This window comes from Rutidosis leptorrhynchoides, chromosome 6 (genome assembly GCF_046630445.1).
Source record: "Rutidosis leptorrhynchoides isolate AG116_Rl617_1_P2 chromosome 6, CSIRO_AGI_Rlap_v1, whole genome shotgun sequence".
Taxonomy (NCBI): Eukaryota; Viridiplantae; Streptophyta; class Magnoliopsida; order Asterales; family Asteraceae; genus Rutidosis; species Rutidosis leptorrhynchoides.
The window spans coordinates 22,947,344-22,973,027 of NC_092338.1; the positions used below are offsets into that span (position 1 = coordinate 22,947,344).

Below are 25,684 nucleotides of genomic sequence, written 5' to 3' on the forward strand. Positions count from 1 at the left end.
TTTAGATTGAGTTTTTAACACAAACGATTTAGAGTTTGGGGTTTAGGGTTTAGGGTTTGGTGTTTTGGGTTTATGGAATAAACCCAAAACACCAAACCCTAAACCCTAAACTCTAAATCGGGCTAAATTTTACTTCACAAAACATGAAGAAAAAAACGTTCATATTCTTCACGAACAATATTATCTTGAATGTTATTTTTGTCGATCGTTTTCCCGCTTAAATAATAACATTCATCACGAAGTGTCTCTTCTAAATGTTCATATTTTCGTGTGATCTTGATGCCGGAAAAAAAAATTCCAAAAAAACGAAAAAAAAAAATTGCTTCCCCCCGATTGGTTACTTCACCATTGACCTGCCCCTATATATATATATATATATATATATATATATATATATATATATATATATATATATATATATATATATATATAAAAGAAATTATTAATAAAATCAACGTTGGTCAACGACCGATGCGTCCCCGACGCGTCCCCCGACGCGTCCTTTTTAGGTCTCGACCGATGCGTTCCCGACTCGCGACTTTTACAAGCTTGATTAGAAGAGATAAAAAAAATTACATATATAAATATAATGCATGTAAATGTAAATTGATAATTATATTAAAATGCCTATTTTTGTACAAAGAAACTTAAATAATGTATGAATTTGTTTATTTATTTATTTGGATTTATGCACTCAAAAAAATTACAAATATTTATAGGAAAAAGAATATGTTTACAAAACAAAAGCAGCGACAAAAAACAACGACGTAACCACCGACGCCACCACTCTCCCACCGGAATTAGCCTTCTGATCCGCCGCACCATCGTCAGTATAATCACTCGCAGAATCTGGCCCAGGCGCATCTGCCGCCGCCGTACTTCCCTTCTTCGCCACCTTCTTCTTCTTCGCCGATTTTGGCGCCGGCGCCGGCGCATCAGCAACCACCTTCGCACCTTTAAACAACTCACGCGGCTGCAAAACCTTATCAACTTTGTATATAGCCACCGGCTCTTCATCAACCACCGTTCCGGTAATTAACGCCGTCACCACTGTCGTTTTCAATTTCACATCCTCACCGTCGTTTTGCACCGTGAAATCGTATTTCTTACCACCTTCCGTAGCTAACGTGTTAGTTAATCCGTTACTAGATCTCAACATCCCCATCGAGTTGTATACCGGAACACCGTGATATAACAGTAACGACGTTTTCTCATCCGTCGTTAGGTTTTTGTATTTTGGTGCGAAGGCAGTAACGGCGTCATCACTTGGACAGAAAACTGTTACTCCGCCGTCAACTGTGCTTAAAAATGTACCGATTGCACCTGATGTTGATAATAAATCGTAAAATGATTTACATCCGTCACGTTGTAATAACGACGTTAGGTTTAGATCCGGTGCCGATGTCGGAGCTTCGGCTTCCGGCGAGTTTAAAATTGAGCTGATTTGGATAACGGAAATGTTGTACGGCAGTTCGAGAATTGATTTCACGTAAACGACGTCGTTTTGGGATGTATTGTCTTCCGGGGTAAATTGGACCTTTCCACCTATGTTGAAAAAATAAATATACATATTATAAATAATCAAATGATGAAATACTTATAGAGAGATTTTGTATACTCCGTAATTCACACTGACTAACGTCACATTTTGAATACATAAAACTTAAATTGAGTAACATAAAATAGCTGCATTTAAATAAAGTTATTTAAAAGTTAACGTCCACATTTAATTTTGAATTATAAATTATAATTATATACTCCGCATTTAACAAATATTCCATATACAATACCTTTAAGATCGGTGATATGGACGTAACCGGTGGTGCCAGGGGCTTCACCGGTGGCTTGATACATGGTGGCAGTGGAGGTTGATCCTTTAGTGATTTGATGAAGTTTTTTAGATCCAAAATAGTCAGCAAACACATGAAGTGAAAGAACATTTTTTATAGTTACAAGAGATAGGCCTTTAGCAATTAAGGCGGACATGGCGGCATTGTCAACGGCGCAAACAGTGATAGTCTGACGGCGGTTGATTTCTCCGGCGAGGTGAGTGAGTGTCAGGTAGTGGTTGAAGGTTGAGAATTCGGGACTTTTGTCGAGGATATGGGTGATGTTGTGTGCGGTGGTGGTGGTGGTAACAGAGATTATAAATAGTAAGGCGAGAGAAAGGGTGGATAATGTCGGCATATTGCCGGTGATATGGCTGTTTACAACTGTTTTGGGTGGTGGAGGTGGAAGAGGGTTCTGAGTGGCTTTTTAGATGTGTATGTGTGAGTTTATATAACGATTCTGTAATTTAGTCAAGCGTTTAAGATTGTACCTAGTATATGATATATGATATGATGAGGTACATCAAATTATCAAATTATACGATTAAATTAAATAATATATCGTCTACAGGAAAAACATTACGTAATTTTATTAACTTATTAGCTTATTAGTGGTTGATAACAGTTACTCCGTGAAAAAGTAAGAAGCGTATCTATCTATCTATCTATCTATAGTTTCTATTATATTGCTAAAATGATGATTTCATTCTTAAGTTAATTCGTTTGATAAGAAAAAATCAAAAAGAAAAAGAAAAAAATCTAAGCATGGTGGGTGATGTCATTAATCTAAATATTTTTGAATTAAAATTAAATCTTACTAATTAATTATTATTATTAAATCTTATTAATAATTATTTTAATTATTAAAATTAAATAATTTTAAATAATTTTAATTAATTATTTTGAATTGAGTACGAGAAGGAATAAAAGCTAGGTAGAAGGAAACCAATTATACATTTATATTTTAATTTACACTTTTAAAATAAAATGACAACCAATATTATCTCTTATGATTGGATGTGAATTGTTTAATATGCATTTTAGATGTTTGATGAAATGTTGAGCTGATGAGTTTCTTAGTCGGACTATGTTGTTCTACGGGTCATTAAACTAAATAACCTTTAGCATTTACGTTCACTTAATACCTAAAACATATCATTAAACTGTTTCTTTTAAACAAACCCGTGGTTTCACGGGTCATTTCACTAGTAAATAATTATTTAACTATAGTAATGCAGTTATTTAGTATGCTTTATAAATAGCCTTTAAAACAATGTTTTATATAAAATGCCTTATGCACGTAAACGAAGTATTGCAAATATGGACCGTGCACGGAAATTAATGTTTGTGTTATAATTCAGTAGGCTTATAACTACCTTTAGTGGTTTGATTCTTGATGTTATAATTCAGTAGGCTTATAACTACCTTTAGTGATTTGATTCTTGATTTAGAATACTAATAATGAAGTGTAAGAACAAAGATGATAATTGAGAGAAAGAAAGAAACACTTTGTAAGTGTGAGAAAATGGTGCAAGTTTAATGCTTGCATTCATGAGTATTTATAGCCTAAAATCTCAATATAAAAATACATACTTTGTGTACCAAAATTGACTATATGTATACACCAAAATTGACTATCCATATCTATATTGTTATTATTATTATAACACTCCCCCTTGGATAGCAATTTTATTTTGTTGAAGATCAACTATAAATTAGTGCCTCGTTAAAAACCTTGCTAAAGAAAACCCAGTGGGAAAAAACTTTAGCTAAGGGAAAAAGAGTGCAGCATGGAGTTGACTCCCCCTCAAGTAGACATCGCTTCAGCTGTTACATCTTTTGAACATGTCTCATGCCAATGTTATGAACGTGTGTTCTGAAAATAGCAGTTGGAAGTGCTTTCGTGAAAAGATCAGCAGAGTTTTTGCTAGATTGCACATATCTCATTTCAATCTGGTTGTCCTTAATGAGATTTTGAGTGTATGAGAAGAATCTAGGTGGTATGTGTTTTGTTCGGTCACTTTTGATATACCCTTCTTTCATCTGTGCTATGCAAGCTGCATTATCTTCATAGATAGTTGTTGGACTTTTATCGCGTTCTAGTCCACAAGAATCAGTAATGAGTTGTGTCATTGATCTCAACCAAAAACATTCTCGAGTAGCTTCATGTAATGCAATCACTTCGGCATGATTTGACGATGTAGCAACAAGTGTTTGTTTTTGAGAACGCCATGATATTGCAGTACCTCCATTTAGGAATACATATCCAGTTTGAGATTTAGCTTTATGTGGATCAGATAAATAACCTGCATCTGCATAACCAACCAAATCTTGTTTTGATTCGTTAGAATAAAATAATCCTAAATCAGTAGTTCCTCGAAGGTATCGAAATATGTGTTTGATCCCATTCCAGTGTCTTTTGGTAGGAGCAGAGCTGAACCTTGCCAACAAATTAACTGCAAAAGAAATGTCAGGTCTTGTACAATTTGTAAGATACATAAGAGCTCCAATTGCACTAAGATATGGTACTTCTGGTCCAAGAATGTCTTCTTGATCTTCACATGGACGAAATGGATCAGCTTCAACATTGAGTGATCTAACAACCATAGGAGTACTTAATGGTTTTACCTTGTCCATATTGAAACGTTTCAAAATCTTTTCAGTATATGTTGTTTGATGTACAAGTAAACCATTAGGCATATGCTCAATTTGTAAACCAAGACAATACTTGGTTTTTCCGAGATCTTTCATTTCAAATTCTTTCTTTAGAAGTTGAATGGCTTCATGGATCTCTTTATTTGTACCTATGATGTTAAGATCATCAACATAAACAGCTATGATCACATATCCGGATGTTGTTTTCTTAATGAAAACACAAGGGCAAGTAAGATTATTTGTATACCCTTTGCTTATCAAGTAATCACTTAATCGGTTATACCACATACGTCCCGATTGTTTTAACCCATATAAAGATCTTTGTAATTTAATCGAATACATTTCTTTGGGTTTTGCATTTGATGCTTCTGGTACCTTAAATCCTTCAGGTATCTTCATATATATATCACTATCAAGTGATCCATATAGATAAGCAGTCACAACATCCATGAGATGCATTTCTAAATTTTTAGAAACTGCCAGACTGATTAAGTACCTAAAAGTAATTGCATCCATAACAGGAGAATAAGTTTCTTCATAATCAATTCCCGGTCTTTGAGAAAAACCTTGAGCTACAAGTCTAGCTTTATACCTTGTAACTTCATTTTTCTCATTTCTTTTTCGGACAAAAATCCATCTGTATCCTACAGGTTTCACATCTTTATGAGTGAGAATGATGGATCCGAAAACTTTTCTTTTATTGAGTGATTCTAATTCAGCTCGTATTGCTTCTTTCCATTGAGCCCAATCATGTCTATTTTGACATTCAACCATAGATGTTGGTTCTGGATCATCATCATTATTCATGATGTCATATGCAACATTAAATGAAAATTTCTCATCAAGATTTTTCATTTCATTTCGGTTCCATAATATTTTTGAATATGCATAATTGATTGCAATTTCTGTATTGACATCATCAATCTCCTCTGCAGTAGGAGTACTGATTTGTGGTTCTTCTTGAACACTTTCTTTTACTTCATTATCAGCTGATTTTCTTTTTCGAGGATTTTTATCCTTTGAACCGATTGGTCTTCCACGTTTCTGACGTGGCAAAGATTCATGAGTGACGTTATTGCCAGCTTTTGGAATTTCAATTCGAGCTGGAGTATTTACTGCTGGTATATATGATTTTGTCACCGTTTTTGTATCTGTAAATGCATCAGGCAATTGATTTGCAAGTTCTTGTATATGCATTATCTTTTGAACTTCTGTCTCGCATTCTTTTGTGCGAGGATCAAGATACTTTAATTGAGGTTCACACCATGAAACATCATTTTCTTTATTTTTCATTTCTCCCCCTAATCTAGGGAACAATGTTTCATTAAAATGACAATCAGCAAAACGTGCTGTAAAAACGTCACCTGTCATAGGTTCAATATACCTTAATATTGAAGATGTTTCATATCCAACATATATTCCCAACCTCCTTTGAGGACCCATTTTTGTACGTTGTGGTGTCGCAATTGGAACATACACTGCACAACCAAATGTTCTAAGATGGAAAATATTTGGCTCTTGACCAAAAGCAAGTTGTAGGGGGGAATATTTATGACTTGCACTTGGTCTGATGCGAATCAATGCAGCAGCATGTAAAATTGCATGACCCCATATAGATACAGGGAGTTTTGTTCTCATTATCAATGGTCTAGCGATTAACTGTAAACGTTTAATCAATGACTCGGCTAAACCATTTTGTGTATGCACATGAGCAACAGAATGTTCAACAACAATTCCTATAGACATGCAATAGTCATTAAATGCTTGAGATGTAAATTCACCAGCATTATCAAGTCTCACCCTTTTAATGGTGTAATCAGGAAAATGAGCTCTCAATTTAATAATTTGGGCAAGAAATTTTGCAAATGCCACATTACGGCTTGATAACAGACAAACATGAGACCATCTGCTAGATGCGTCTATTAGAACCATGAAATATCTAAATGGTCCACATGGTGGATGAATTGGTCCACATATATCACCTTGAATTCTTTCAAGAAACATTGGTGATTCTTTCTCAACCTTAAGTGGTGAGGGTCTAGTTATCAATTTTCCAAGAGAGCAAGATGTACATGGAACCATTGTATCATGATGGATTTTTCTATCCTTTAGTGGATGTCCATGAGTACATTCAATAATCCTTTTCATCATTGTTGATCCTGGATGGCCTAATCTGTTATGCCATAAACTGAATACACCAGGATCAATATATTTTTCGTTAACTACCATATGTATTTCTGGTATATTTATATGTGTATAATGTAATCCAGAACTAAGTCTTGGCAGTTTTTCAACCACATGACTCTTGTCAATGATACTTAAATATTTCTCATTTTCTGTTGTCACTGACTGATAATCATACCCGTTAAGGTATATGTCGGAGAAACTCAATAAATTTCTGCTTGACTTGGGAGAAAATAAGGCATCATTTATTAAAAATTTTGTACCATTTGGTAGTATGAAATTTGCCTTTCCTATCCCTTTTATCAAGTTAGCAGGTCCTGATATTGTATGTATAGTTCCTTCCGTTGGTTTTAGATCAATAAAATATTTCTCGGATTTAAGTATAGTGTGTGTAGTTCCACTGTCTGCTATACAGAGATCTCCACCACTTGATTGATGTTGTATTCCAGCAAAATTCATATTGAACTTCATATATAAGAAATAAATAGTGAGTACATTAATATTACACAATATTTTAAACGCAAATAGATAGTACTGAAACATTTAGCAAACATAATGACAAAGACAGACGATATTAAATCGTTTATTTTTCAAAAGACACACAACTTAAACATTCAAGAAATCTTCATATAAATCAGATGGTTTCTCAGTGACTGTTGGATCAATATTATCCACAAAATTTACTTCCTTTTCTTTACCTTTCAGCGAATCCTGATACATCTTAACAAGATGTTTAGATGTTCGGCAAGTATTAGCCCAGTGGCCCATTCTACCACATCTGTAGCAAGATTCTTCAGAATTTTTAGAAGAATTTTCTTCAACATCTTGTTTAATGGGCTTGTTTTGTGGTTGATATTTATATTTTCGTGGATTACTATTTCTTTGACCACCACGGCCACGACCACGACCACGTCCACGCCCATTACCATTACCATAAGGATGGTTTCTACCATAGTTATGGCTTTTGGCATGATGATGGTGATGGTTATTATAACCACGACCTTGCCCGCGTCCTTGTCCCTGTTTATAATTATTTGCAGTATTTGCTTCAGGGATTGCAAGTGTACCAGTAGGACGGGATTGCTGATTTTTCATTAATAGCTCATCATTTTGCTCTGCAACTAAGAGATATGAATTAAGTTCAGGATATGTTTTGAACTTTAGCATTCTCAAATTTCTTTGCACTGTGATGTTTGCAGCATTCATTGTGGAGAAAGTTTTCTCCATCATGTCTGCATCACTAATTTCATGTCCACAGAATTTAAGTTGTGAACATGTATTATACAGAGCTGAGCTGTATTCATTTACTTTCTTAAAGTCTTGGAACCTTAATGTTCTCCATTGTTCCATTGCAGCTGGAAGTAAAATTTCTCTTTGATTATTGAATCTGCTTTTGAGACCTTCCCATAAAACATGGGGATCTTCTACAGTTACATAATTATTTTGTAAGCATTCATCAATATGTTGATGAATAAAGCAACATGCCGTAGCTTGTTCTTTTTCAGAACAAGTGTTGTTTTCATTTATGGTTTCAAGAATGCCCATTGATTTAAGATGCATTTTTACTTTTATAACCCATGGCATGTAGTTGTTTCCAGTTGATTCTAAAGGAGTAAATTTAAGCTTTTCCAGATTCGACATTTTCTATTATCAAAAATTAAAACAAACATCATGATAAATTAGAGTCAATTTATATTCATAAGTATATAAACATTAAACATAAATTTAATATAACATAAATGATAAGTAGGTGACAGTGTCGACCATGTGTAAGCAATCATAAATAAATGTTATATAACAAAAATATAAATATTAGTAAACATAAATGAAAATTTGGCGACAGTGTCGACCATATATTTTTTCAGGTGGTATAACCGACCTATATCATTCTGGTGGTATAACCGACCATATATCATTTTGGTGGTATAACCGACCATATATCATTTTGGTGGTATAACCGACCATATATCATTTTGGTGGCAGAGCCAACCATATTTAGTATTAAGATTATCGTGCTGATAACGTGTTATAATTCAGTAGGCTTATAACTACCTTTAGTGGTTTGATTCTTGATGTTATAATTCAGTAGGCTTATAACTACCTTTAGTGATTTGATTCTTGATTTAGAATACTAATAATGAAGTGTAAGAACAAAGATGATAATTGAGAGAAAGAAAGAAACACTTTGTAAGTGTGAGAAAATGGTGCAAGTTTAATGCTTGCATTCATGAGTATTTATAGCCTAAAATCTCAATATAAAAATACATACTTTGTGTACCAAAATTGACTATATGTATACACCAAAATTGACTATCCATATCTATATTGTTATTATTATTATAACAGTTTGATATCTTTTTTTTTTCTTCTCCAAAAACTAGAGTTAAATTAAATTAAAATAAATACAGAGATCGATCTAATTCTGATACATTGTTGACTTGTTAGTGTGATTGATAAATCCTATAATTTTTTTTGACATACAATTGAAGCTATGCTCGATTCACAACTCATCCTTTCTCTCAATGTCGAGGCATCAATCTTCATTCCACTCGTAGTCTTCTTTGTGACAATGATGTAGAATCAGTGGATCATTCACTTATTTTTTGCGAGCATACGTTCGATGTTTGATGCAAAGTGTTCGATTGGTAGGGTATGAACGTGTCTTCTTTTTTGTTAACAAAATATTTCTTGAAAATTCGAGTATTACAATGTCGCCTTTAGGATCTAAAATATGGCAAGCGGTGATTTGGTCATGCGGTTATCTCATATGGAGGAATAGGAACCATTTTAACAAGTGTTGGAACCCGCCCGTTACGTTGTGCGAGATTCAAGTGAAGCTAAAAGATGCAAAGCAACGGCTATAGATTGGCATAATTGACTTCATAATCCTCAAGCTTTTGTTACATAATTGTTACCTTAACATCCTGTTAGATTAGCAATGCTAACCATTCAGGCTTGCCTGAGTGGTCACCGAGTTCTCCGATGAAGCACACCACCCGGGTTCAATTCGTGACTATGCCAAATTGTTCAAAAAGGGAGTGTGACTAGAGAGTGCGCATAATGCGCAATTCACCCGGTACCAGGTTTCGCGCTCGAGAGACTTGATTACCCGAGGTTTTACCTTCTATGGGGGAGCCAATGTGCACGTTCATATGAGAGTTTCCTTGCTTACCCAAAAAAGATTAGCAATGCTTGCGAACTGTTTGTAATTTATTTCATAGTTGGTGGCTGGTGTTAGGAAATCTAGGTGAGCCCTAACAAGAACTTGATAACCCTAGTTATCAAACCCACCGTGCAACAAACAAATAATCTTCAACACAAATAAAGACAAGAACAAGAAACGTAAAGAACAAGGAATTAACGTGGTTATGTCCAATCGTTTAATTCAAACGAATTGGTTTAATCCACGGCCAAACAAAGAGGATTTTATTATATTTTTCGTAGGTATATAATGCAGGTTACATATGAGGGTTTTTATAGGGCAAAAAACGAAATAGGAACAATCTAGATAACTTGCTGAATACGAACATTGTCGCGTTTCGCGACAAACCATATTCAACTTGCTCCAAACGCGACAAGTCCAGATCTCAAGTTCTGCCACATCTGTCTCGTTTCGATACACTTTATCACTTTCCAGTCTTGTCGCGTTTTGAGACAAAAATCACTGAAACACGATAAACATCACCCGAACACGATAACGGCAGCTCATTCGTTTTGATCTTCTTTGCACCCAACAATTCTCCCACTCAAAGGAGAACAAAACCCAACCTTAACCTGTACTCAATCAACACTTCGACTCTTGAACGTATGTGACGACCGGGAAATTTTCGACCAAATTTAAATTTGATCTTTATATGATTTCGACACGATGAGCAAAGTCTGTAAAATTGAGTCTTAAAATTTTGGAACTGTTTACATGAATTCAATGGAACCTTGACCAATTTCGACGATTCACGAACAATTGTTTGTGTGTGTGTATATATATATATATATATATATATATATATATATATATATATATATATATATATATATATATATATGTAACGACTTTGAGTGGTCGTTACATATATATATATGTAACGGTCAAACGTTGTGTGAAACTCTTTTTAAAAACATAAGTCTCAACAGTGTGGATTGCTTATCATGTTGGTAAGGTTTATTTTATGTAAATATTAATCTCATAAGTTTAAAACGATCGGAAAAATCCGGGTCGTTACATATATATATATATATATATATATATATATATATATATATATATATATATATATATATATATATATATATATATATATATATATATATATATATATATATATATATATATATATATATATATATGTAACGACCCGGATTTTTCCGATCGTTTTAAACTTATGAGATTAATATTTACATAAAATAAACCTTACCAACATGATAAGCAATCCAAACTGTTGAGACTTATGTTTTTAAAAAGAGTTTCACACAACGTTTGACCGTCCAATTTGACCGATGATATCACGAACTATATAACACACGATAATTATACGATTATGTATATGTACATATCTATACATATTTAACAAGATTTAAGGATGGTGATGTTTCGCGAGGTGTATATAAAATAGCTTATATTTTACGCAGAAAATACTATTAAATACGATACAATTTTACACAAGATATTTATTTATTTATAGAATGGATATACTTAAACCTTGCTACAACACTTATAGGCAGTGTACCTAATCGTACAGTAGTGTAGTTTTTAGTAAGTCCGGTTCGTTCCACAGGGAAATCTTTAAACAAAGCTCAACGCTATATTAGTTTACTTTTATAAAAATACAAATATATATATAAGTGATATTATTATTATAAAGGGGGGTTTTTACCGTTTAATGACCGGTTTGTCGATTTTAAAACTTTAGTCGCAGTTAAAACCTAATGTAAAATATAAAATAAATACAAGACTTTAAATTAAAGCGTAAAGTAAATAACGATAATGAAATTGCGAATAATAAAAATGCGATAAAATTAAATTGCGATAATTAAAAGTACGATAATTAAAAGTGCGATTAAATAAAATAACAATAAATAAAAGTGCGATAATTAGAAGTGCAATTAAATATAAAATAAAGGAAATTAAATATAAAATAAAAGAATTATGCTTATTTAAACTTCCGTAATCATGATGTTTGACGTGTTGATTTTAGTTTTATGCCCATGGGTTAATTGTCCTTTGTCCTGGATTATTCAATATGTCCGTCTGGTTTTTGTCCATAACAGTCCATCAGTCATAAATATAAATTGCAAGTGTCCTTGTCAAATTATTATTATACCCGAAGATAAATATTCCAACTAATTGGGGATTCGAATTGTAACAAGGTTTTAATACTTTGTTTAATGAATACACCAGGTTATCGACTGCGTGTAAACCAAGGTTTTACTACTTTGTTAACAATTACACCAATTACCCTTGAATGTAATTTCACCCCTGTTTTAATTATTCTAGTGGCTATTAATCCATTCCCGTGTCCGGTTAAATGAACGATTATTCGTACATATAAATACCCCGCCCATCGTGTCCGATCGAGTGTATATGGTAATTTATAGGGACGCCCAATTGTAAATCTTTATATTAACATTAACAAACTTTCATTTAGTTAAACAAATATAAAGCCCATTAATAGCCCATAGTCTAGTTTCCACAAGTGTCGTTCTTTTATCCAAACCCCAATTATGGTACAAAGCCCAATTACCCAATTTTAGTAATTAGCCCAACATCATGATTACTTCGTTTTAAATAAGCATAATAATAACTTAGCTACGAGACATTAATATAAAAAGGTTGAACATAACTTACAATGATTAAAAATAGCGTAGCGTTACACGGACAGAATTTCGACTTACACCCTTACAACATTCGCTAACATACCCTTATTATTAGAATTATAATTAAAATTAAAATATAAATAAATATAAATATATATTACTTCGTATGAAGAGAAGAAAAAAAATGATGATATTTTGATCAGAATTCGGGTTGATTTATAGCCAGGAATGATTTTTGGGGCTCCGCGACTCGCGGCCAAATAGCCTTCAAACTCCGCGAGTCGCGGAGAGGTATTTTCACTTTACACCCTTGGAGTTTCTGGCTGCCGATAGTTTTTAATATATATATATAATATATATATAATTAATATAATTAATTATATATTATATTATATTTATATACATAGTTAACTTGTAATTTTTAGTCCGTTGCGTCGAGCGTTAAGAGTTGACTCTAGTCCCGATTCCGGATTTTCGAACGTCTTCGCGTACAATTTAATATCTTGTACTTTGCGTTTTGAATCTTGTACTCTTGTGATTTCGAGACGTTTCTTATCAATAATTGGAACCTTTTTGATTGTCTTTTGTTCTTTTGAGCTTTTTGGTCGTTTGCGTCTTCAAATCGTCGAATCTGTCTTTTGTCTTCACCTTTTATTATTTAAACGAATATCACTTGTAAATAGAACAATTGCAACTAAAAGCTTGTCTTTCTTGAGGAATAATGCTATGAAATATATGTTCGTTTTTAGCATTATCAAATATTCCCACACTTGAGCGTTGCTTGTCCTCAAGCAATATTGTCTTGAAATACTAGAATCACTTCTTTATTCTTCACACTTTGTACATCAGTGATTTCTATACGGCGGTATAAACAATGGTAGTAACGATATGGTTTACAGTCCCACATGACTATAAAAATTTAGATCCATTAAGGAAATTGGATCTTTATGAAAACATTTGATCTTTTGAAAATTAAATCTAGTTTTTACCCTAGATAAGTTTTCCGGAATAACCCTTTACCGGTGTTTGCAAAATATTTTTGTGGGTTTGGTGGGTTTCAGATTTGAAAATTTTAGCTCAAAACTTGCGGTTTTGTGTCACCCACTTGCTAACCTTGTATTAGGAAAGCAACACGTCCAGTTTACTTATTCCGTATATTACCTTTCGGCAAACTACCGTCCGGTTGTAAAGGAAAGCGTTGAACAAGCAACTGTTTAAGGCAATGTCCCGTGACATGCTTTTGATTATGGTCTATAACGTGTCGGACGCAATTACTATCCTTGGTAGGAGCAATAGTAAAGCTCACCCTTATAATTTGTCGGTCTGGCACAAGGTCCTGTCTTTGACCATGCTATGCAACCACCGTTCTTACGGTTGACACCCGATTTAGTTCAGGTGACCTAATGAATTCCAGGTGAATTCCTAGGATTTTACGTTCAATCGTAATGAACGCATTGAAAAATAGGGTTTTCAGAAAACAAATCGGTTTGTATTTTTGATCAAAATATTTTCTCGTTTAAGCTCGAGTTTAGATATCATTGAATTCCATGAGTTTGAATTCTCAATCTTTAAGGTCAATCTCTAGGATTGAGTAATATCAGTCTTAAAAGCTGATTTTTAATCTTTAAGGAGATTATCCTTTCTGGGGATCTGATTCATTAGTCTTATCCAGCTAATTTGCACGGTGCCTCCCCATTGTACGAGATAAATCCTTCTCATGGTTAGGATAAATCTGACCACTTGGCGACCCTGTTTAATGCTGAGGTCCGTGGATTTCCTGCTGATTTTAGTGATGACTTTTCTAGATTTTTCGTCAACCTACAGCTGGTCTGAACGACAACTTCATGACCTAAATCAAGAAGCGCATGTCTTTTTCGGAAGACTTTACTTCCTTTTAATGATGGAATTGATTCATCGTGTAGATCCATCTCTTCTTTTCTTTCATCGGGTAAAACAGTTTAGTTTAGTTCAAAGCAAAAGTATTTTCAGTTATTTGTTACAAATATATGTGACATATGTTTAAAATAACTTGGTAAATTTTCCCACACTTGGCTTTTTATTTTTCTTTTTATCGTCCTCTATTCCATTTTAAATGAATTTTAACATTTTAGTTTGTTTCTCAATTTATGTCCTTTCCGAGGTAACAATAATTTCGGTGTTAAAACCTAGTTTTATCGTTCATAAATATGTATAAACATGATTTGAATTCATTTAATTGAAAATTTTGAAAAATTTTACTAGAATTGGGTAGTCAGTATATAAGACTAGGGCTGTTCTTTTTTTTTATCAGAGAGCACTAGATTCTAATACAACTACTGCTTTACTAGTATTTTTAATGGTAACCAAGTGTTTAATAAAAATTTTTAAAATCTGAAAGAATTTAACCCCTTCCCACACTTAAGATCTTGCAATGCCCTCATTTGCAAGAAATCAGTAACAATTTAAATTATTGAGGGTGATTTGTGTGAAAATGATTAAATTTTTACCAAAGTTTCCAAATATATTGGCGTTTGTTTGCTGAATGATAAATGGTGCACGTCATTTGTTCATTCCGTCTTGTTGTTATTTCACATATATTTTGCATCATTGTCGTCAAAATTACTTGCTTTTGCTGAACTTAATGCCAGTCTTTGAAAATGCGTTGTTTTACCCTGTTGTGTACATAAGATAAACTGCAAACATATATACATATTTTTGAAGTTTGGTTTATTACCCCACATTCAAAAATTATTAAAATCTAAGAATAAAAGTTAGATAATTATAAAAATGATTACAATATTAACAAAAATATTAAATACATCAATAATTACAAATTACATAATAATAAAAAAAAATAAGTAAACTAAGGATGATGTTGGTACCAATAGGGGTTCCACGCATAACCATAAGTGCTATAGAATGCTTCGGCAGGGTCATACGTAGGATATGGTGGCTGCATCTCTATCGACCAAGGAGGGAAGACGGGTTTCGGTGTAGGAATATAGTTTCTACCTATGTGTTGGCAATGCGCTATGATCTGGTTCTGATGAACTTGCCAATCTTCAAATGCTCTCTGTCTAGCATTTTCGTATTCCTGAGAAGCTATAAACCTTTGCATTTCTTGCATCTGGTTCCCCCCTCCTACATTACCTTGTTCTTGGTTTCTCTCTACCTGTGGATGTCTACCATTGTATCGTACTGCGGCGTTATTTCGCCGCTTCAACACTTTCGCACCATGGTATACATTTAAACCTATAGTGTCGCGGGGTTCCGGCTCTTCTACTAATAATCCCCCCCGACTTATATCCACACCGAGATATTCACCAATCAAAGTAATAAAAATACCACCTCCTATTATGCTATGTGGACGCATCCCTCGAACCATAGCTGATAAATAATAACCCACACAATATGGTATACTTACAGCGCTGTGTGGGTCTCGAATACACATATGGTAAAACAAATCTTGTTCATTTACCTTTTCTTTGTTTTTACCCCTTTGTGTAATCGAATTAGCTAAAAACCTATGTATTACTCTTAATTCGGCTCTATCTATATCCAAATAAGAGTAGTTTCCCCCTTTGAAACGGTGGTGGCTTGTCATTTGACTCCACACACCGTGTGTATCAAAATTCTCATCTATTTTCCTACCGTTTAGTATCAATCCTCTACAATCGGCAGACGCTAACTCCTCAGGCGTATATATACGTAAAGCCTGAGCCATGTCCAGTAAAGACATGTGGCGCATCGAACCGCCTAACAAAAATCTAATAAAAGAACGATCGGTTAAACTAGCTACCCGATCATTCAACTCTATACTACATAACAACTCTTCACACCATACTTTATATACAGGTCTGCGTATGGTGAATAAACATATCCAGTCATTAAAAGAAGAATTACCATACCTTTGTACTAGTAATTCCCTAATTGGCCCGGCCAATTCTACAGCTTCCAAGGGTCCCCATTCTATGACCCTTGGTACCTCAACAACCTTGGAATGAAGAGTATGCAAACCCCGTTGATATTTTGGATAATCTATCCAAAGTCTGTCAAATCGTAGGTTCGGGTGCAACTGTTCCAAGTGCATATCTGAAAAGGTCATGACTGGATGAGGTACATCCTGCTTGTAGTAGTTATCTACCTCCTGTTGTTCCAAGTTCTCAGCAGGAGCATGGCGGGCTTGGGATGAAGATTCACCCCTTTCATTCTGCAAAACACATCAAACACAAATTTTGTGCATCCAAATATGCATTAGTGTCAGCAAAATCATCAATTAAAATAATTACAATGACATTATCAATTTATATCAAACTTAAGCTTATTTTCACATTTTTATCAATTCTACACTTTTTCAAATAAGCATATACGAAAATTTTCGCCAAGTTCATAAGCATTCAACTCAAATAACATGTCAAAATAATCATTACTAGCAAATAAACAAGTCTCAAATGGCATTATCTTTCAAAAATCAAGTTCATGAATTTTGGACTTGAAAAAGTCCACTTTAATTCTCAAAATCATGTTTAGGCTCAAAGTTTGGATCATTTAACTACCTAGACATGTTACACTACTCAATTTAGCAACAATTCATGACAAAAATCGGCCATAACCTGTTTATATCAAAAAGCCCCAAATTTGCTCAAGAACACAAACCCTAGATTCTAAAAATTTTGAAGTTTTTGGCTTCAAATCATGTTAACAAGCATCAATCTAGGTTATACATGCATAATATACTAACAATTTAACACTAATTACACTAAAAATTAACAAAATTCAAATTATGAAAATATGCTCAAGAACACACTAAAATTCGGATTTAAAGGTGATTTGGGGTGTAATTGTACCTGTTTTCTTGAGTAGTTCCTAGATATCATCCTTCTCAACATGATTGTAGTGAAAAATTTGAAGATTAACGGTGAAAAATCGAGTTTTTGGGATGATTTTCGTGGGTTTTCTCGGGTTTTTTCGAGCTGTATTTGGGTGTTTATGTGTGTGTGAGAGTGATCAGTTCGAGCAGCTAGTTTTATTTTTTTTCTGTAATTTTGTCCCTCCGCGAGTCGCGGAGGTTTTCACTGAAAACTCCGCGAGTCGCGGAGTTATTTTTTTTTTTTTTTTTATTTTTTTTTTTTTTTTTTTTTTATAATCTTTAACTTATAAAACAATTAAGAAATTAATTTTAAAATTTTGTTTCCCTTGTTATTTAGGACGAGGTCGTTTCGGATCGATGTCCTAGTCCGTCCTCCGACAAAATTTTAAAATTTGTCTTTTTGTAGCGATTGTTTTAAAAGCTAAGATTTTTGGGTTTTTTAATGTTTTTGGCATACGTTAAATCAATAAGATTAAAAATAATGATGATAAAAGTTCTCGTCCCTCCCTCGGGTAAAGCAATTTCGGTTCAAAGACCTAGTCTTCAACTTACGACGAATTTTAAAAATCATATTCTTAACTTAATGAGATAAAGTAAATTTTTGTTTTTAAATTCACACAACTTAAATATAAAATTCAAAATTAAAATTAAAAATTCACACCAAACTCAAAATTTAAAATTCATAAAATTAAAATTTCATATTTTAAAACTTAAAAATTCACACCAAACTTAATTTAAAAATTTATAAATTCATACCAAACTTATATTAATTTTTCAAATATTTACAATTTTAAAAATATTGTTTTTACAAAGTTTACAATATTAATTTAAGATTTAAATATTAAGATTAAAAACATGGTAAAAATAAAATTAAAAATCTTTTTGTCTTTTTATCCCACTTTAATCAATCAAATATTATCAAAAATATGCGCCCCTCTTTTCGGTAAAGTAATTTCGGTTCCAAGACCTAATTTAACTCATGACGAATTTTTGAAATATTTTGGGTTGATTGATTAAAGATATTTATACCTTAAGAATAAACGTTAAATTTCGCAGTGATGTAATAAATTTTTGAATGATATCAATAATTTCGGTCGCCAAACCTAATTTTATTTAATACCAATTTAATACTTTTTAGCGAACAAATTAGCGTTTATTATCAAAAGGTTAAAAATAAAAATAAAAATAAAAACTGTACAGACATACCTGTGAAATAGATTTCTTAGTTATATGATCTATTATATTCATAAGATAGTCGGTTTAATTGGTCTTCCATGGCTGCATAAGCGTAACCTCGAGCATTCATTGTCTTTTCTTCTAAACATATGAACGGTCCGTCTCTGCATAAAGTAACAAATTCGGTATTTGAATAGGTTTGATTATTTGAACATTTACCTCCATGTGACCATTTTCCGCATTTGTGACATTTTTCTAGGTGTCGTGCTCTTCTTTTCGCTGCGGATTTTGATTTTCCTTTACCAAATTGTAACTTATTATCTTCGCATCTGGATCCTTTTCTAACTCCGTCCATTCTTTCTCTGATTACTGATACTATTTCACTCGGGAGTATGTCATTATTACGTTTAGTGATCAAAGCGTGTAGCATTAGACCATGGTTTAGTTCACAGGCAGTCTTCATTTCGTAAAAACCTAAAAAAAATAAAAATTCAGAATGGGGGGAGAAGACTAGTTCTTTAGGGTCTGCTAGGGAAAGACCATACGTGTTCCATTTTCGAGAACTATACGAAAACAGACAATCTAACTCTAACAGAAATTCATATTATCCTTTAAAGACTTGATTCTCCCCACACTTAGTTAGCTGTGGTGTCGAAATTGTGATTAACTTCGTTGTCGACTTCCATCGGACCATGTATGTAATGTTTAACTCTGTGACCATTAACTTTAAATTCAATCCCATTTGAATTTATCAATTCTATCGTTCCGTATGGGAAAACTCTTTTGACTATGAATGGTCCAGACCATCTTGATTTCAATTTTCCAGGAAATAGCTTGAATCGTGAATTGAAAAGAAGAACTCTGTCTCCTTCTTTAAATTCTTTTGAACTTCTGATTCTTTTATCATGCCATTTCTTCGTTCTTTCTTTATAGATTAACGAATTTTCGTATGCTTCATGTCTTAATTCTTCTAATTCGTTTAGTTGACTTAATCGTAGACGTCCAGCTTCATGTAAATCAAGATTACATGTCTTCAAAGCCCAAAATGCTTTGTGTTCAATTTCTACTGGAAGATGACATGCTTTTCCATAAACAAGTCTAAAAGGTGTGTTTCCAATTGGAGTTTTGTAGGCTGTTCTAAAAGCCCAGAGTGCATCCTCCAATTTAATGGACCATTCCTTTGGATTTGATCCTACGGTTTTCTCAAGAATACGTTTTAAAGCTCGGTTTGTATTTTCAACTTGTCCACTTGTTTGTGGATGATATGCGGTGGAGATTTTATGAGTTACTCCATATCTTTTAAGAACTTTCTCAAGTTGATTATTACAGAAATGAGTACCCCGATCACTTATTAAAGCTTTCGGTGTTCCAAACCTTGCAAAAAGACGTTTTAAAAAGTTGACTACAACTCGTGCATCGTTAGTTGGGAGAGCTTGTGCTTCCGCCCATTTAGATACATAATCAATGGCTACGAGTATATATAGATTATTATGAGATTTTGGAAATGGACCTATAAAGTCAATACCCCAAATGTCAAATACTTCACATACTTGGATGACATTTTGTGGCATTTCATCACGTTGATTTATTTTTCCGGCCCTTTGACATGCATCACAGGATTTGCAAAGAAGGTGTGCGTCTTTGTAAATTGTAGGCCAATAGAATCCAGCTTCATAAACTTTTCTTGCTGTTAGTTGAGGCCCATAATGCCCTCCTGTTGGTCCTGTGTGACAATGGTTTAAAATTTTACTAGCTTCATCTCCAAATACACATCGGCGTATTATTCCATCGGGACAACTTTTAAACAGATGTGGATCTTCCCAGAAATAGTGTTTTATATCACTGAAGAATTTCTTTCGTCTTTGGTACGATACTCCTTTTTCAAGGAATCCACAAACTAAGTAGTTTGCATAGTCTGCAAACCATGGGATTTCTTTATAATCTATCTTCAATAGATATTCATCAGGAAAGTTGTCTTGTATGGCCGATTCATTCAGAACTTCTAATTCGGGATTTTCAAGACGAGAAAGATGATCAGCGGCGAGATTTTCTGCTCCTTTTTTATCTCGGATTTCAATATCAAACTCTTGTAAGAGTAATATCCAACGGATTAATCTTGGTTTAGCATCTTGTTTTGAAAATAGGTATCTAAGAGCAGAATGGTCGGTATAGACCACCGTTTTTGCTAGAACGAGATATGATCGAAATTTGTCAAAAGCAAAGACAATAGCAAGGAGTTCTTTTTCAGTAGTTGTATAGTTCGTTTGTGCTCCTTGTAATGTCTTACTAGCATAATATATAGGTTGAAATCGTTTTTCAATCCTTTGTCCTAAAACGGCTCCCATTGCAAAATCACTTGCATCGCACATTAGTTCAAATGGTAGATTCCAATTTGGTGTTATCATGATCGGTGCATTAGTGAGTTTTTCTTTAAGAATATTAAAAGATTTGATACATTCATCTGAAAAGATGAATGGCGCATCCTTTTCTAGGAGTTTATTCATAGGAGTGGCAATTTTAGAAAAATCTTTTATGAAACGTCGGTAAAAACCGGCATGCCCTAGAAAACTCCTAACTCCTCTAACATTGGTGGGATGTGGAAGTTTAGCAATTACATCTACTTTAGCTCTATCCACTTCAATTCCTTCTTTTGAAATTTTATGTCCAAGAACGATGCCTTTTTTAACCATGAAATGGCATTTCTCCCAATTAAGTACTAGATTTGATTTTTCGCATCTAATTAGCATTCGTTCCAGATTAACTAGACATGATTTAAATGTATCACCGAAGACTGAAAAGTCATCCATGAATACTTCCATGCATTCTTCTATCATGTCATGAAAAATCGCCATCATACACCTTTGAAAGGTTGCAGGGGCGTTACAAAGTCCAAATGGCATGCGTTTGTAAGCAAAAGTACCATAAGGGCACGTGAATGTGGTTTTCTCTTGATCTTCGGGTGCTATTGGAATTTGAAAATATCCGGAAAATCCATCAAGAAAACAATAGTAACTATTTCCGGCTAATCTTTCCAACATTTGATCTATGAAAGGTAAGGGGAAGTGATCTTTTCTGGTGGCGTCATTTAATTTTCTATAATCAATACATACACGCCATCCTGTTACAGTCCTAGTAGGAATAAGCTCATTTTTCTCATTTGTGATAACAGTCATGCCACCCTTCTTAGGCACGCATTGAACTGGGCTTACCCATGAACTATCAGAAATTGGATATATCAAACCTGCATCTAGCAGTTTAATAATTTCCTTTTTAACTACATCTTGCATATTAGGATTTAGTCTTCGTTGGCGTTGCACATACGTTTTATGACCTTCTTCCATAAGGATTTTATGTGTGCAATACGAAGGACTTATTCCTTTAATATCATGAATCTTCCATGCAATGGCTGGTTTATGAGCTTTCAACACAGAAATGAGTTGTAATTTCTCATTTTCAGTAAGAGAAGACGATATTATTACAGGTAATTCAGATTCACCATGTAAATAAGCGTATTCCAAATGGTTTGGAAGTGGCTTTAACTCTAATTTCGGAGGTTCTTCTATCGATGATTTATATCGATATCTGTCTTCTTCTTTTAGCATTTGAATTTCTTCTGTTGTTGGTTCATATCCATTAGCTATAAGTGTAGCTAACATTTCAGCTTCATCAATTGGTTCATTACCTTCTCCTAAAGAACATTCTCCTGTTCCTTGTAATTCTGGAAATTCTTCTAATAATTCTGCATGTGCATCTATAGTTTGAATATAATAACATGTATCATCTGCAGATTGTGGTTGTTGCATTGCTCTATCAACTGAAAAGGTAACACTCTCATCCTCTATACTTAGGGTCAGTTTCTTACCGAACACGTCTATCATTGCTTTAGCCGTGTTTAAGAATGGTCTTCCTAATATGAGAGGAACTTGAGAATCTTCTTCCATGTCCAGAACAACAAAATCTACTGGGAATACTAAAGTACCAACTTTAACTAGCATGTTCTCCATTATCCCTCTAGGATATTTTATTGATCTATCGGCTAGTTGTATGCTTATTCTGGTTGGTTTCAATTCTCCAAGGTCTAGTTTAGCGTATAGTGAATACGGCATTAGATTTATACTAGCACCTAAATCTGCTAATGCTTCTATTGAACTAAGACTACCCAGAAAACATGGAATTGTGAAACTTCCTGGATCAGATAGTTTTTCTGGTATCTTATTCAACAGTACTGCTGAACAATTTGCATTCATAGTAACAGCCGAGAGTTCTTCCATTTTCTTTCTATTCGTGATTAGATCTTTCAAGAATTTAGCATACCTTGGCATTCCTGAAATTACATCAATGAAAGGAAGATTTACATTTATCTGTTTAAACATATCCAAGAATTTGGATTGCTCGGCTTCAAGTTTTTCCTTCTTCATTTTACTCGGATAAGGAAGAGGTGGTTGGTATGGTTTAACATAAGGTTTAGCCTTAACTGTGTTATCTTCATTAACCTTTTCAACTACCGGTTCTTTTTCCTTATCTTGATCAGTTTGTGGCTTTTGTGTAGTAGGAATAGTTTCATCAGAAGTTACAGGTATTTCAGGTGGTTTAAGTGTTGTACCACTTCTTGTGGTAATAGCTTTAGCTGTTTCATTCCGGGGGTTAGCGTTTGTATCGCTAGGTAGACTTCCCGGTTTTCTTTCACCTATTAACCTTGCTAGGTTACTTACTTCTTGTTCCAGATTTTGAATAGAAGCTTGTTGATTTCTAAATGCTTGAGCATTTTGTTCATTTGTTTGTTTTTGAGATGTGAAAAACTGCGTTTGAGTTTCAACTAGCTTCGTCATCATATCTTCTAAATTCGGCTTTTTATCATCGGTTTGTTGTGGTGGTTTGTTTTGAAAATTCGGTCTTTGCTGATTATAAGTATTGTTGGATACTTGTTGATTGCTAGGACCTTGTTGGTTGTTGTATGGAATATTTCGGTTATAATTCTGGTTTTGATTGTAAATCGGTCTTGGCGGTTGATAATTATTCTGATAATTATTTCCAGGCCTTTGGTTTATGTATGAAATATTCTCTCTTTGTTCCATTGTTAATTCAATACTGAGACAATCTTTTGTCAAATGTGGTCCTCCACACTGCTCACAACTAATTCGTATTGAGTGAATATCCTTAGTCATCTTTTCCATTCGTCTCTCGAAAGCATCTATCTTTGCGGAAATGGAATCTAAGTCATGGCTAGAATCGGCTCTAGCTGCTTTAGATGATCTAATGATGTCTTTTTCTTGGTGCCACTCATGTGAGTGGGAAGCAGTGTTATCAATAATTTTGTAAGCATCAGTTTCGGTTTTCTTCATAATAGAACCACCAGCTGCTATATCTATGTCTTTTCTTGTAGTGATGTCGCATCCTTGGTAAAATATTTGTACTATTTGACAGGTGTCTAAACCATGTTGCGGACATCCTCTTAACAACTTTCCATATCTTGTCCACGCCTCATATAGAGTTTCATTTGGTTTCTGTGTGAACGTAACAATTTCTGCTTGAAGTCTTACGGCTTTAGATGCAGGAAAGAATTGTTTAAGAAATTTATCAATTAAAACGTCCCATGTATCGATCGCCCCTTCAGGTAACGATTCCAACCAATCTTTGGCTTCTCCCTTTAAAGTCCAGGGAAATAACATGAGATATATTTGTTCATCCTCCACTTCTCGTATTTTAAATAGTGTGCAGATCCTATTAAAGGTACGTAGATGTTCATTTGGATCTTCCTTCGGCGCACCACTAAATTGGCATTGATTAGTTACCATGTGTAGAATTTGTCCTTTGATTTCATAATCTGGCGCATTAATGTCTGGATGAGTAATTGCGTGACCTTGGCCAGTGCGTTTAGCTCTCATTCGGTCTTCCATACTTAAAGGTTCCAGATTCTCCATAATTGAATTTGTTGAATCGGTATCACTGAATGATTCTGATTTAATAGTTCGTTCCTCAACAATCTCTGTTTGAATGATTGGTGGTTCCGGAGGAAAGTTTAATGGTTCAGGATCTATGAACCGTTCCTGAATATTTTCTGGATTCTCAATTGTGAGGTTTGTTTCAAAAACTGGATTATCGGAAATTTGAACTGAAGTACTTGGTCGACTGGATGACGATTCTAAAGAAAAATCAACGGCGGTTATATTTGTTAAACGATGTCTTGATCGAGTTACAGGTGGTGAACGTACAAAAGGTGATGAACGTCTTGCTCGGTGCATTCACAGAATATCCTATTAGTTTTTAAAAGGAAAGAAAAATTATAATAAGTTATCCAATCAATAGACTTTTCTGATTTTGCCCACGTTTCGAATAGCCAAAAGATGCAGCAGAGGGGCAGGATTCGTTTGGTCTCAATATAATTGAGGACTGTTTGGCTCCAATAACCCGGTCCACGTACAAATCCAACTATTACTACGAACCAGAAAATTTTGATGTCTATCAATTTAACCACTTAAAATAAATTTTCGTAATTTTAAGAAATTTAGATAAGAAGTAGAAAAAATTCTAAGTCCTAAAAACTAGAATAGCGAGAAATAAGAGAGAAAAAGAGTTCGTCGCAAAAGGTCGAAAAAGAAAAATGATTGAAAAATAAAAGGTGACGGAAAAATAAAAGAAACTTATAAAAACTTAAAAATACTTAACTAATTTAACCTTATTACTACAACTAACTTAAAATTATAATCGCAAATTGAAATTACTAATTGGAATGATAATTGATACATAGTAAAAGGTCTAAAAATATTAAAACTTACAAGAAAAACTAAATCCCAAATGGAAATAACTTAAAAAGAAACTAAAACTTAAAAAGGCGTCGCAAAATTCTAAAGCACCTAAATCTTAGTCTAAAGAAAAAGCACTTAAGGAATTCTACAGCAAAGCCTAAAAATCTAGGAGTAAAAATAACTATAGCAAAAACTAAGTTTAAAATTAAATATGAGCTAAAAAATACAAATATTACGCTACAACGATTAAAAAGTTACAAAATATAAAAATATACAAAAAGTTGTAAAAAGTACAATTTTTATAAAAAATATTATTTTTATATTATTTATTTAATAAAAACTACTAATTTTACAATTTTAATAAAGCTATTTAAACAAAATACATAAATATAAAGTAAAAAGTAAAAATAAAACTAAAATTAATAATAATAATA

At 33.6% G+C, this 25,684-nt stretch overlaps 1 protein-coding gene across 1 annotated transcript; it reads right to left on the reverse strand.

Annotated features, from left to right (window-relative positions):
- Nucleotides 1-696: 696 nt before the first annotated feature.
- LOC139853379 (fasciclin-like arabinogalactan protein 2) lies at nucleotides 697-2,193 on the reverse strand. The gene is made up of 2 exons (XM_071842767.1): nucleotides 1,791-2,193; nucleotides 697-1,545 (listed from the first exon to the last, which is right to left on the reverse strand). Exons 1-2 carry the CDS (start codon nucleotides 2,185-2,187, stop codon nucleotides 734-736), a joined length of 1,209 nt encoding a protein of 402 aa, XP_071698868.1. The 5' UTR covers nucleotides 2,188-2,193; the 3' UTR covers nucleotides 697-733.
- Between the last annotated feature and the right edge of the window lie 23,491 nt (nucleotides 2,194-25,684).

What these genes read in the sequence shown, in the direction of transcription:
- LOC139853379 (XM_071842767.1), bottom strand. Translation starts at nt 2,187, where the DNA reads ATGCCGACATTATCCACCCTTTCTCTCGCCTTACTATTTATAATCTCT. An exon ending in CCATATCACCGATCTTAAAG is followed by an intron (nt 1,546 to 1,790) that starts GTATTGTATATG and finishes TTTTCAACATAG; the next exon opens with GTGGAAAGGTCCAATTTACC.